The sequence below is a fragment of the Neolamprologus multifasciatus genome, chromosome 14 (genome assembly GCF_963576455.1).
Source record: "Neolamprologus multifasciatus chromosome 14, fNeoMul1.2, whole genome shotgun sequence".
Lineage (NCBI taxonomy): Eukaryota > Metazoa > Chordata > Actinopteri > Cichliformes > Cichlidae > Neolamprologus > Neolamprologus multifasciatus.
Window position 1 is genome coordinate 13,280,775 of NC_140452.1, and position 14,697 is coordinate 13,295,471.

General features: G+C 38.6%; 1 protein-coding gene across 3 annotated transcripts in view; it reads left to right on the top strand.

Annotated features, from left to right (window-relative positions):
- The window catches only part of mtus2b (microtubule associated tumor suppressor candidate 2b), a 41,289-nt gene that overhangs the window by 12,808 nt on the left and 13,784 nt on the right, over positions 1–14,697 (top strand). For 2 of the 3 annotated variants that reach the window (XM_085131381.1, XM_085131383.1), the window contains exons 5-14: positions 691–837; positions 5,566–5,664; positions 6,218–6,414; positions 11,744–11,810; positions 12,269–12,483; positions 12,772–12,877; positions 12,964–13,037; positions 13,120–13,218; positions 13,330–13,449; positions 13,737–13,837. In XM_085131381.1, the coding sequence (XP_084987507.1) occupies positions 691–837; positions 5,566–5,664; positions 6,218–6,414; positions 11,744–11,810; positions 12,269–12,483; positions 12,772–12,877; positions 12,964–13,037; positions 13,120–13,218; positions 13,330–13,449; positions 13,737–13,837 (1,225 nt within the window). The remainder of the gene's footprint in view (positions 1–690; positions 838–5,565; positions 5,665–6,217; positions 6,415–11,743; positions 11,811–12,268; positions 12,484–12,771; positions 12,878–12,963; positions 13,038–13,119; positions 13,219–13,329; positions 13,450–13,736; positions 13,838–14,697) is intronic. The other variant, XM_085131382.1, reaches the window with a different exon arrangement.

A 14,697-nucleotide genomic window follows, 5' to 3' on the forward strand; every position in this document is an offset into this window, starting at 1 on the left:
TTCTTTTTCGTCATTAGATATGCAACATAATTCTTAGCACAACTAGAAGTTATTAAAATACAGGTAAAGACAACCTTTTAAATGCTATAACTTGTTTTGTCCATGGTGACTTGCTTGCTTTTATTACAATATAGTAGACATTATACTGGGTTGAGTTTTCTTTTTAAAACTGTGATATAACCCACTGAGTAATGCTCAAAGTTATAGGGAGAAAAATAGGTAAAAAAGTAGAAAACAAATTGTGTGGTGGCAGCGTTTAAATTTTATTTTAGTAAGAGTTCAGAAAATGCTGGAAAAATATGGCGACCTGAAGAGCACCAAATTTCAAACAGCTTGAAATTTTCATAGAATGAAGGGAAATGTTTGCATGCATTACTTAAATATGAGGAAATTGTCTACAAAATCTACAAAATAAAATTCACTAATCCTGTGGTGGTCAGGTGAGACTCACTCACTGATATTTTTAGGAAATGACCCATATATTAAGAGTCAGCGCTAGAGCATGCACACTGACTCCCTTACATACGCTTAATCACATTCCTTCCGAATGTGATTAAGCCTTCGTAAGGCAGTCAGTGAGAAAATTGCAGCTTTTAAATAAAAACATATTTCGTACATATATAAATAGCAACATTGTGTGATTTTTTTTTTTGCCACAGTCCCTGAGCATGTTTTTCTTTTCTGATGTAGATCCCAGCAGTGGCAGCGATGACACACCTCAACATAAAGCCACAGCACCAACCAGAGAGGCCTCCCCTGCTCAGAGCTGTCCTCACCCTCCTAATGCCCCCAGCCTCCAGCGGCGCAATCTGCCACCACGGCACTGCTCCCCACTAGGTACAGCACTCTTGCACAAAGCCAGAGGAACCAAACGATTGTGCTCAATTTGTGTATGTGTGATTGAAATTCACGTTTGATTTCATTCCTCAGTATAAGCCCCACCTATTCACACACAGCTGCTTAGAGAAATGTCTGAGTTTTAGAAGTTATTGGGGAGTTTTAAGTAAAAGCAGGAAGACAGGACAGTTTGTCTGTGCCGATTTGAGCTACAGTCCTGTACATGGGCAAGAAGTTGAGCTAGAAACAGTAAACACAGCTGTGCTTTTTCTACTCAAGCAATGATTTTTTTTTTTTTGCAATGTTGCTAATTATGATTGCAGTTGAGAGTATAATGACTACGATTGAGTGTTTACTCATTCATTTGCTTTTATTGTCCATTGTTCAGCTCAGTTTGCTTATCAAGCTTCTGATTTAGGACTAAAATGAGTAGAAAATGATAAATAGTATTTAGTACTACTTATTCATGTGCTGTGTTTCCAAACTGTTGCCTAGCATTGCATCACAGCAGGGATACAGTATCATACAGTAGCCTATACTCCCCCTCTGCTCTTGTGGGCGTCTTTATTGTTAGCTAATGCACAGTGGTGCTCATGTTGGCGTCTTTGCAGTGAATGTGGAGCATCAGCGCCATCCTGTGGCGACAGTTTGTATTTCTGGGTGAACCACCAGTCGCCCCATCTTTCCACAACAGAAACTGTGTCAACAAGTGAAGCAGTAACTCCAGCTAGTGGTCACTGTCCTACAGTGATAGCTGAGTCTTTATTTCAGCCATTTTTTATGCTTTCAGTTATTCACTGATTCGATTAATTATAAGGAAAAAACAAAACAAAGTTGTTGTTTGTTTTTACTACCAGTTTCCATGCCTAGGCATTAAATCTGCTTTTCCCAGGAACTCTGTTGGAGGGATGAACGATATTCTACAAACAAAATCCCTTTATATCGAGGGTTTCATTTAATCAGTCTGCACATGTGTATCATATTTTATTCAATATAAAAAAGTGGTGTTATTTTATAATGTTATTCATGTTTTGTCTGTAGTAAAAAAAAAACAGAAGTAGTGTAGCAGAAGTACAGGTTAACCAATATTTAGGCAAATACTTCCTATGAGATAAAACCAAAATGAATGTCTGTCTTACGTTTTAATTCTGTGTATTACAAAGAAAACTAGAAAGTGCATTTTCTGAAGAAACTGCAGTGTGAATGCTTGAATCTGAATGTATGCACTGAAATGAATTAATTGCTGAATTTAAGTTAAAAATTTTGAATGAGATGAAAAATACAGAAATTTTCGCCTGAAAACAAAAGTGCTGAACTGCTAAAAGCTGACATTCACACAGAAGAAGTTGGAAAATAGCTAAAAATGTTTTAATTGTGAATTAGAAAAACCTAAGAAATGAGAAAAGGACATTTAGAATCAGAAAACATCTGAATGAATATTAAAAGTTCATATTCTTTGAATCACTGAATGACTAAAATGTGATCCCTCCACTTGGATCCACACAGTTTAAAAACTTTACATCTCTGAGCTTTTAAAGACACGGTGTTGGACAGAGAACAATGATGGCGACGTTTTGAGGGTAAAATGATGGCTGATGAGCAAACACTGTGGACACAGCAGCAGTTGACAGAGAAGTGTTTATTAAGATGAATCTTGGCAGAGTGAGAGAGAGCTCGTTAGGCAGGCAGGTGTGAGCCTGGTTGCTATAGTGACTGCACCCAATGGCTCCCTACACACAGAGACAGACATGCGCCTCACTTTGGATGCTTAAAATGAACAGAAAAGTCAGGCCGAAACAAATCGTTCCCAAATGAAAAGTACAGGTCGTATTGACAAAATTCTTTCACCGTGAGCGGCAGCAATGTCTGGTCTACTGAATTCTCAGTTTTCATGCCTGTGGAGTTTATTATATTGACGTGGTGACAGTGGAAAGACACCATGCTCTTCTGATTTTCAAAGGAACCTTCTGAGCTATTTTAACATTAGAGTCTATGGAAGAGTTGGAGGGAGGAGGCTGTGCATTGGTGACATTTATGAAAGAACCATAACACCTAGTACAATAGTAAACACATTGGATGAAAGAGGACAGCGATGGCTACGTTTTGAGGGTAAAATCATACCTGTAGAGCAAACGCTGCAGACACAGCAGCAGTTTTAAGAAAAGATTTTAAGATTAATTTTTTCGCTCCTCTCACTCTAGCAGTTGAGCTGTCTCACTCTAGCGCCAACATTCCGTCCCATACACACCCATTATAAACTCTGAAACGGGTGAAAAAACATCATGAAACTTAAACTGGAACTGAAGAAAAAGTATAATAGATATTGAAAAGATAAATACAAGTTGAATAGTTGAATGTCTTGTCTTCGTTTTAAAGTTTGAATGAAGGCTCTACGTCAATGTATGTGAGAGTAGATACAGTTTAAAGAAGAGTAAGTTGAATGAGAATTTGAAGGGTCTCTCCATTGAAATACATGGGAAATTTTTGTTGAATAAAGTTGAATAATTTTAAAAATATAAATGTTAAAAATGAGAAAAATAGAAGCAGTCATGTCCAAAAGAAGAGGAATCTAATGGTGTTTGAATGGTTTTTCTAAGTTGAACGGTTTTGAAGGAGATACAGTACAAAAAACGTACGGAATACAGAATAAAATAGAACTAGAAAGTGCATTTTCTGAAGAAACTGCAGTGTGAATGCTTGAATCTGAATGTATGCACTGAAATGAATTAATTGCTGAATTTTAAATTAAAAAGTTTGAATGAAATAAAAAACAAAACAAAAAAGAGAATTTAACCTGAAAACAAAAGTGCAGAACTTATAATAGCTGACGTTTACACAGAAAAAGTTGGAAAATAGCTGAAAATGTTTTAAATGTAAATTAGAAAAACCTAAGTAATGAGAAAAAGAATTTAGAGTCAGCAAACATCAGAATGAATATTAAAAGTTCATACTCTTTGAATCACTGAATGACTAAAATGTGATCCCTCCAATTGGATCCACACAGTTTAAAATTTTTAAATGTTTGAGCTTTGAAAGACACAGTGTTGGAAAGAGAACAACGATGGCAACGTTTTGAGGGTAAAATGATGGCTGTAGAGCAAACACTGTGGACACAGCAGCAGTTGAAAGAGAAGTGTTTAAGATGAATCCTGGCAGAGTGGCAGGCAGAGCTCGTTAGGCAGGCAGGTGTGACACGCACACAGACATGCCCCTCACTTTTGCTGCTTAAAATGAACAGAAAAGTCAGCCCGAAACAAATCGTTCCCAAATGAAAAGTACAGGTCGTATTTACAAAATTTTTTCACCGTGAGCAGCAGCAATGTCTGGTCTACTGAATTCTCAGTTTTCATGCCTGTGGAATTTATTATATGGACGTGGTGACAGTGGAATGACACCATACTCTTCTGATTTTCAAGTGAACCTTCTGAGCCATTTTAACATTAGAGTCTATGGAAGAGTTGGAGGGAGGAGGCTGTGCATTGGTGACATTTATGAAAGAACCATAACACCTAGTACAATAGTAAACACATTGGATGAAAGAGGACAACGATGGCTATGTTTTGAGGGTAAAATCATACCTGTAGAGCAAATGCTGTGGACACAGCAGCAGTTGAAAGAGAAGTGTTTAAGATGAATCTTGGCAGAGTGGCAGGCAGAGCTCGTTAGGCAGGCAGGTGTGACACGCACACAGACATGCGCCTCACTTTTGCTGCTTAAAATGAACAGAAAAGTCAGCCCGAAACAAATCATTCCCAAATGAAAAGTACAGGTCGTATTGACAAAATTCTTTCACCGTGAGCGGCAGCAATGTCTGGTCTACTGAATTCTCAGTTTTCATGCCTGTGGAGTTTATTATATGGACGTGGTGACAGTGGAAATACACCATGCTCTTCTGATTTTCAAACGAACCTCCAGAGCCATTTTAACATTAGAGTCTATGGAAGAGTTGGAGGGAGGAGGCTGTGCATCGGTGACATTTATGAAAGAACCATAACACCTATTACTATAATAAACACATTGGATGAAAGAGGACAGCGGTGGCTACGTTTTGAGGGTAAAACCAGACCTGTAGAGCAAACGCTGCGGACACAGCAGCAGTTTTAAAAAAGATTTTAAGATTAATTATTTTGCTCCTCTCACTCTAGCAGTTGAGCTGTCTCACTCTAGCGCCAACATTCCGTCCCATACACACCCATTATAAACTCTGAAACGGGTGAAAAAACATCATGAAACTTAAACTGGAACTGAAGAAAAAGTATAATAGATATTGAAAAGATAAATACAAGTTGAATAGTTGAATGTCTTGTCTTCGTTTTAAAGTTTGAATGGTTGCTCTATGTCAATGTATGTGGAAGTAGTAAAAGTTTAAAAATGAGTAAGTTGAATGAGGATTTGAAGGGTCTCCCCATTGAAATACATGGGAAATTTTTGTTGAAAAAAGTTGAATAAAATTAAAAATATAAATGTTAAAAATGAGAAAAATAGAAGCAGTCATGTCCAAAAGAAGAGGGATCTAATGGTGTTTGAATGGATTTTCTAAGTTGAACGGTTTTGAAGGAGTAGGACTTCAAAAAACGTACGGAAGAATAAAATATAATAATAATAAAGAAACAGAAGAACAATACTGTGAATGCTTTTACAAGCATTCACACTAATAAAGATTAGAAGAACAATACTGTGAATGCTTTTACAAGCATTCACACTAATAACACCTTTTTTGTTACACAGCGACTAGGAGAGATTTACAGAAGGATGCAGAGGCTGAGCTGTCACCAAAGTCCTCCCCTAAAAGACTTGCAGTGGTTTCTCCCAAGCCACAATCCCCTGGTGAGTCAGCCCTGTCACACCGCATACATTTAAACACAAACTATAGGCACATAAGGTGTGCTTAACATACCATGATGTGCTTAACATACCATGATGTGCTTAACATACCATGATGTCTCTTTGGTTTTTTCCTAACTGGTAAAAAGAAGGTTTTTTTGTTCAGGACCATCAGCTGCTACTGTATCTTTAAAATTTGCAGTGACTTTTTCATTCCGTGTCGCTCTTGCTCTCTCGCCGCACTTCATCCCAGACTTTACCCATAGCACCATGATGTTGCCATAGCAACAAAGCACAGTAGCTCTAATGCTAGGATGGCTCCTTCAGGAGCAGTACTGCTGGCTCAGATTACAGCAGCACAAATCAGCAATTTCTGCTTTTCTCAGAGACCAAACAGGGTTTTCATACTGCACATATAATACACTTTTACACCAGCATCCACATAAGGAAATTGACTTGTTTGTTTTGTTTGTCTATATATTTCTATTTCTATAATAAGTCTGAGGAAAAGTACATCAACATACTATATTCTTCTGCCTGTTTTGCGTATCTGCAGTTCGTGGTCGGACAACAGCAGTTCATGGAGCCATTCAGACCGAAAAGGCACAGGAGGTGGATCGCGCTCAGATCCAGCAGCTGCGGGAGCGATGTGAGCGGCAGGCCCTGCAGCTACAGACTCTGCAGGCTCAGTTAAAGAAAGCCTCGCTGTGCCTGGATGTTTTCAGTATCACTACCCAGCACTTCTGCCACAAGGTAAGATTTAGCAGAGTTCTGCAATCCCGGCAAGGTCGACCGCAGACTTGGAGAGCCGAGTAAGAGTGCAGTGTTCCAATTCTTTCACTCTTAATCCTAAAATAGGACTACGTGTGTATGACACATGTGACTTTAATGCTGTGACTTTATTTCATTCTCGTTAAACTTCCTTCTGGGGTAAAGAGAAAATATACAACATCATCATTATCAAAAGGCAACATAAATAAAAATATTTGTCAACAAATCACCCATGTCCAACTACAGGTGTCCAAAAGTCTGTATAAAATTTAGCAGTTTTACACTGTATAACAATATCCTTACTATTAAATATTACGCCATCCTAATAACATTTGGTCTCGACCTAAAATACACAGGCAGATATTTTTTGTCTTTGCAAATTAAAATGACTGCATTAATAATTGAAGCTAAAATAGTATTTGATGTATTTGAGGAATTTGATGTTTTCTTGCATAAAAATGTTGGAGTTTTAGTTGAGAATTATGAAAAGAGAGCTTGCTCATTGCTGCATGACTCTGTAACAGTAACATATCTTGATATGTAGCAGCATTCAAACAATTCTTTTAAAATCACCCTGCAAGTTTGCTTTAATGCGACACAGAACAAGTTCCTCACTAAAGTTGCATTCTTTGCAATATGTTTGTAGATTCATCGTGTTACTGAACGGCAGTGTTTTGTAGGGTTACAGTCAAAAACTGCAATGCAAATGTTGCAGTGAGCTCCAGAATGCGATTACACACTGTGTTGCAGTCCTTTGCACAAACCTGTAGCATCTGTCTTTTGTTGTCAGGATTGCTTTGTTCACAAAGGGAGCCGCTTGCTTTAACCCTCTTGTGACATCTTTTGAGAATGACTCTAAAGGCAGCCTCTTTTGATAGTTGGTAGTGAAACGCTGAGGATTTCCAAAGGTGCTTTTTTCTAGTATAAAGAAAGAGAATGCTTTTGGGATGTGTTGTGGGTTTGTATACATGGAAGTATATTGACATGCATTAGGGGGGTGTGGTATATCTTGTTGTGTCTGTTCTTCTGGTGCTGCTGCTGGATGGGTGACTCGGTGGAATCGAAACACATTTGATATTTAATATTCTTTTTTAATCACTCTTGCTTTTCCTGTATGCTGCTCAGATGAGACTGACAGAGTGTTTTCTGTTCTTCCAATTTTTATTCAGCGCTTGCTTTACCCTTTCCTAGTCTTCTGTTTGCATTCAATATATTTGTCAGCCCCACCCGCTGGTGGTGCTCTACAACCAAAGATTAATGAGATTAGAGCTGCCTGTATGGCCTGCCTCTGCTTTTGGTCAGACTGATCGCAAGACAGAATCCCCTCTAAATTTTAACAGTGGATCTTTCCAAGCATTTCTACCATCTACGCCGTTGCACATGGGTGCATACTCTGTTTTAGGATGCGTGACAACATATGCTCATGTGGTTTAATTATGTTGTAATGAGTGCATTGAAGAGGTCACTAGATGGTTAATATTGGGTTAAGCGAGCTGATTTGAAGTTTTTTTGTGCTTACTGAATGAGGTATTTGTGCATATAGATATTTTTGCAGGACAGTTTTTATTCAAAGCATGTTTTGGTTTCTAATGAAGTGTGTTTGTTCTGTTATGCACATCAGTGTCTGTAGATATGATCTTCCAGCTGAGCATCAGAGCTTATCATTCTCTACTCACTGATCATCTCCCTCCCCATCTTCTTTTGCTACATTTTTTTACATGCAAAAGACCGTGTGTGTGTGTGTGTGTGTGTGTGTGTGTGTGTGTGTGTGTGTGTTGTTCCCTTCCATCCGTGTGAATGTGATACGGGGCGTGTTGGTGGGGGTTTAAGAGGAAGGCAGACAGAGCTGGGCTGGGGCCGGCAGTCTTTGTTCCAGCAGGGATAAATGATGGTCGCGAACCAGGAAACGAGGTGAGGCTTTGGTCTTTCCATCTCTCCTCCCCTCTCTTTCCCTCCCCCTCTGTCTCCCTTACTGTTTCTTTCTGGAACTCGCATCTGTCACTGCTGCCTCCCGAGCCGGCTAAGGGATGCTGCTGCTATCTGCTAGCCTAGTATGGGCCACTGCTGCTGTAGGCTCCATTTCTTCCGTCTGTTCTGTCTCGACCAAACGGTAAAGTCAGTCAGTCAGTCTTCTGCAGGCAGCAAGCTTGTTTCAGCACCGAGGATTCCTCTATGTATGTGTGGCTGTTCGCAAGTGTTTAGTGTTTGGGGGGGTCTATTTATATGATGATTATGTTCACTTGTTTGCTAGAGACAGAGCCTGATAGACAATGTAAAGCTGTGCATGATTATGCTGAGTCAAAGCAGGCTTGTCTTTCTCACTGAGCATGCTTCTTTCATTTTATAACAGTTTGCAGGGACATACAATATAAAATGCCATTGCTACTGTGCTGTATGCTGATTTTTCTTTTTTTGGTGTTTTCATTGCATCCTTTTTATATCCTGGTTAACTGGGTTTATTATATGTTATTATATATTATATATACATATATATATTATAGTTTCCTGTGTGTTAACTATGCACTCTTCTGCTTGGGACAAAGTCTAAATAAAAAAACAGCTGCACACTGAAAGCTGTTTGTGGTACCACTAATTAGATTAACTAACTTAGTAATATTTTGTACTCTAGTGAAATTATTGTAATAATAAGTTGATTTATTAGATTAAAGTAATACAGACTGAAAAATGTAATTAATACAGACATTAATAATAAACAAAACTATAGAAAATTTGTTTAGGCTTCTCTAATTTGAGAACTTGGTTCTTTTTTCTCTTCTTTATGAGTGGAAACAGGATATTGTTCATATCTGAACTTTTTGAGGGGTTTTGATTCATTATGATGGTCATTTTCTATATTTGATGATTAATAAAGGAGCTTGTAAAAATAGCAAAACAGTGTAACTGATGAAGAAAACCATCGTGATGGGCATCCTAAAGATGGATTATATGAAGATCATATGGGGAAATTAGAATGCATGTCACATAACCCCCCAGAGATTTGAATTGGATGTCTTGTGGGCAGGACCGTGGATCGATGGGTAGGAGCAGAGGTGGAGCTAAAGCGCATGAAATGAAAAAGCTGTTGACCCTCCTGAGGTCACTGCAGAGACTTCTTGATGACTTCATGTTCCCAGTAAAACCTCTTAGAGGGTGACATCATGACTGCTGTGACATACTGTTTACTACTCACCTGCCTCTCTCCTTTTCGTTGTTTCTCGTCAGTCTCTCTCTCTCTCTCTCTCTCTCTCTCTCTCCCCCCCCCCCCCCCCTTTTTTTAAAAGTCTTCTGCAGTCATTTCACATTCTGGAGAGAAAACACATGTATCACACATAGCCTGTGCAAGTGCTGTATGGTTTAACTTGCTTAATTATTTAGCTTAATCTCCTAAGACCCGAATTCTTCCACAGCATGAGTTTTTAATTTCTCTTTGATATTTGGGCATATTGGTGCTGATGAATGTAAAAACAAAGAATTACCAGATTTATTTCATTTTACCTGATTTTTGTTTGTAAGAAAAATGAGAGCCACAAACAAGGATATTCTTTTAAAATTTTGATAGAACAGTAACAGTATAATGTCCTCGTAATTGGATATCAGGCCCTTGTAGAGCAAAATTGAGTATTTTGGTCTAAATAACCCAAAATGTGATGTCCAAATATGTGGACGCCAGGTCCTAGGAGGTTAAAGCTTAATTAGAAGCAGAAATGTGAGAAAGAAAGGCCTGGTAAAAATAAATAAATAAATCGGCCTAATGTTAACTTTTCCTTCATACGAGCTGTTGTACCATTGCATATCAATTCATACATTAACTTCATTTTTTCATTCTTTATCCCCCTAAGACCAAAGCTCTTTTTTAGGATGCATTTTTAATTTCTCCAAGTTATTTGTGAACAGTATAACATTTTTCTTTTTCTTTTTTGACTGCTCCCTTTAAGAGATCATCTGCCTCTAATCCTATCCCTAGCATCGTCTTCAGTCACACCAACCCTTTGTGTGTCCTCCTCGACTACATCCATGAATCTTCTCTGTGGTCTTTCTCTTTTCCTGCTACCTGACAGCTCCATTTTCAACATCTTTTGTCCAGTATAGCCACCATCCCTCTTCTGCACATGTCCAAAGCATCTCAGCCTTACTTCTCTAACTTTGTCTTCAGTGGGACCTGATATAAACTAAGCCTCTTCTTTAAACGGAAAGTTGTTACTTTGTTACATAGTTATTACTTTCTGATTTTATTTCTGAAAAAAACTACAACAAAAGTATATCTTTATATAACGAAATCTGTTTACTTTAAACCATAACACTATACAAGAAACTGTGCTTAACAAAGTACAAAACACTGTTGAGCAAAATAAAGTATAAGGTTCTAAAGTCTCCTGTCACTGGCTGAAGTTTCTCCTTCCTGATAAAAGAAGCTAGTTTCAGGAGAACTGTTTTCAATATGCCTAAAAGGATTTCATTGATCCTTTGTTCAATGATGTAAATAAACAAAACAAAAAACAGGCTTTTGTGTTTTATAGTAAAATAGAGAATATACTGTAATTTTGGTTCTATGTATATAGAAAATAATAACCATATTTTTTATGATTGAAGATATATTTTAGAAAATGTTATCACAGTTCATTATGCCTTTGCTCTACCCATGTATGAGCAGCCCCCCCCCCCCCACATTTCAACTTTAGACAGTGAAATTCTCGTCTTTAGTCTGATGTGTAACCGCTCATGTCATGGCATATTTTAAGCCAATGATAGTAAATAGAAGTAGTTGGTTATGGATTTGTTACAATGTAAAATGCATGCTGTTGTTGTTTTTTATTTATTTGTATTTATTTATTTATTTTACAACTCTGAGATGTAGCAAAAATATGCATGTCATTATCTAAGATCCCTAAATGCTGTTTTCCACACGACGCATCACATCGGTGAAGTCCTAATATCCAGTAGCACTGCACTGACGCGTCCTGTTACTCTGTGTTCTTGAGTGTAATATCTACATAAAACGGTTGAGTAAATTATCTTGCATCATTTGCTGAAAAAAAAACAAATCTTCCAAAAGGGCAAATTTTTAACGCATCCACATTTTATTCACCTGAGCTTCATAGCATAACAAACTGTAGTGAAATTGGTGGGAGCAGGTTTAAAAACCCGACCTGTTAGCATTGTTTGTCGTGCTCTCTTACAGCCACCATTAGCATCTATGACAAAGATCTTGCATTATTAGAATTACATGCTTGATTTTCGCTGCTGCACTGACAAGAAACACCTAAATCCATCTGCACTGTCTAGAGATGTATGTCGCTGTGTGTCTTTTCAGAGTGAGAGTGCCATTGTGAAGGAGAGGGAACTGTCCCTGGAGCTTGCCAGAATCCGTGATGAAGTGGGTAAGTGGGATACGGCGTTACAGTTATGGCACCACAGGGAGGAGAGAAAGCAGTGAGTCACGCATCGCTCGCAACCCATGATGTATTACCAAGTGTTTGACCATATGGCCCATGGGAATTCACTTTGCAGACAGCAGTCTAGATTTAGTCTTAGACTGAACGTTAAGGTGTGTGTCTGGTCTATAAAGTAAAAAAACAACAACAACAAAAAAACTCCCATGTTGACACAGTTTCAAGTCACACTTTAGAACAGACTTGTAATACAATTAAAAATATATTAAGAATTTTATAGATTTACCCTTCTTACTTTTAAAACTACCCTTGTGACATATAACACCATAAGAGTGAAAAAAATAAAGAAAAACCAAGACTGTGTGGAGTCGAAATGACTTGCCTGTCTTTTTAGGATGTTTTTTTTTTCTTTTGTCTGTGTCTCTTCTATTCTGTTTCTATTCCAGCTGTCAGTGTTGCACACTGGGAGCAGTTGCAGCAGGAGAAGGAGGAACTGGAGCGTCGTTTTGAGTCTGAGCTGCAGGGATTGCGGGCTCAGCAGCAGAAGGAGCTGGGAGCGCTGGAGGAGCGGCTGAAAGCACAGCACGTCGATGAGACGAATAGTCTTCAGGCCCTGCAGCGAGCTGAGCTGGAAGAGCTACACTTCAAACAGCAGGAGCAGGTCTGTGCTAGGCAGCCTGGATATGAACCGCCATGTTTATCCAAATCTCATATGAGAAGTGAGAGTGCAATTTAACTAAAAACACAAGTTTATCTAAAAGACAAATGTAAATCACAGCGGTTATTTTTATCTATGAATTTTTTAAAAATTTATAAAATATTAACACGAACATTTATTAAAGAGAAACAAAAATGGCAGAAAATAGTGTGTTGCATGGTGTTCATATATACGCATGTATGTGAACAGTGGGTAGCGCTGATGAGTTATTTCTGTGATTGTTGCCTGCAGCTTGAGGAGATGAGTCAGAACCATGAGGCGTCCTTGATGGAGATGGAGACGGCTCACAATGATACACTGGCCACTCTGCAAGAGGAGCATGCCAGGACTGTGAAGAGTAAGCGCCCCATTTAAAACCTGTTGCCACCCTGCACTGAATCACTGCAGGTCAAGAAACATGACGGTGTGTGTTTCTCGTGTCAGATTTGAAGATGGCCCATGAACAACAGAGGAAGTCTTTGGAAGAAGAGTTTGAAAAGATCAGATTGTCACTGCAGGTTAACAGTTCTCCTTAAAAATTCACAATATGACATAGTTAATAGTTTAAGTCATTAACAGTTTAATATCCATGGTCATCAGGATCAGGTGGACACACTGACATTTCAGAACCGTAGTCTCAGAGATCGAGCAAAACGATTTGAAGAAGCTCTCCGTAAGAGCACAGATGAGCAGATCGTGGTAAGAGCTTCATGATACACTGCTTACTGCTCATGTGACAGTAGCAACATTAACAGCATAGAACTTGTTGATTGGTTTTACAGCTCAGTGGTGTTTTTTGCTTTTTAAAAGGATGCTTTGGCCCCCTATAAACACATTGAGGAGGACCTGAAGAGCCTCAAAGAAGTTCTGGAGATGAAAAATCAACAAATTCATCAGCAGGAGCTGAAGATTTCAGAACTGGAGAAAATAGTAGGTTTCAAGTTTTTACCAGAGAACATCTGGAGTATGTTGCAAAAATATCCAGTGCATTAAAACTTCTTTTAAGTTGGTATGATTCATGGCAGCTTGCTGAGATTTATGAATGATTTCATTAGTTATAAAGTGTATCGTTACTGCAGCCTTCCCATTTACCTCCCGTCTACTTTCATTAGCGCTAATGTTTCCTTTGTAAACCCAAATCATTTAGCCTGCACCACTGTTTCACTCGTTCCACACGTATTTTAGTGTGGTGTACCGTGTTATCTGTGTTTTTTGAGCAGGCTGCAAAGAATGTGTTCCTGGAGGAGAAACTACAAGTTTTACAACAGCAGAATGAGGATCTGAAGGAACAAATAGACAAGAATCTTGCTGTGTCCAGGTCAGAGAAAATCCATACATGTGCTGATTAAAGTTCCAACCACGAGATGTAACTGTGCTTGGTGCTTTCTTGTCTTAGAAGTGTTGCAGTTTTCTGGATATATCATCTATGTTATACAGAATATTTTTGTTTATAGAGGTCAGTTAATCCATCCATCCATCTATTCTCATCCACTTATCCTGTTCAAGGTCGCAGGGGGGCTGTAGCCTGTCCCAGCGGTGTTAGGGCGAGAGGCAGGGTACACCTTGGACAGGTCGTCAGTCTGTCGCGGGGTAACACATAGACACAGACAACCATTCACACCTATGGGCAATTTAGAGTTTCCAATTAACCTATCCCCACTAACTGCATGTCTTCTGACTGTAGGAGGAAGCAGGAGTACCCAGAGAGAACCCACGCGAACACGGAGAAAACATGCAAACTCCACACATAATTAATGTTTAGAAACATTTACAATAATGAAACCAATAATTCTGAATGCAGAAATTCAATACTTTATAGAACCACCACTGGTAACTTGGAATAATTGTTTTGTGCATAATATTATCAGTCTCTTGCATCATTTAGATAATCACAGCACACAGTGTTAACACTGGGTGATCCTATCTTAAGAGAGCATAAACGAATGCTGGTAAACCTCAGTAAACTGAAGCAACAGAAAAGGGATAATTCATCTAAATGATGTGATTTAGATGGGCCATTCTTTGACTGGATTCTGTGTTAACACTGGATCAAGCAGTGGCCCAACACTGGAACACCTTGACTCTTTTCTTTTTCAGCCATTCTGTTGCAGATTTGCTGCTGTGCTTGGGATCATTGTCCTGTCGCCTGACTCAATTTTGATAAAGCTTGTTTGGCTG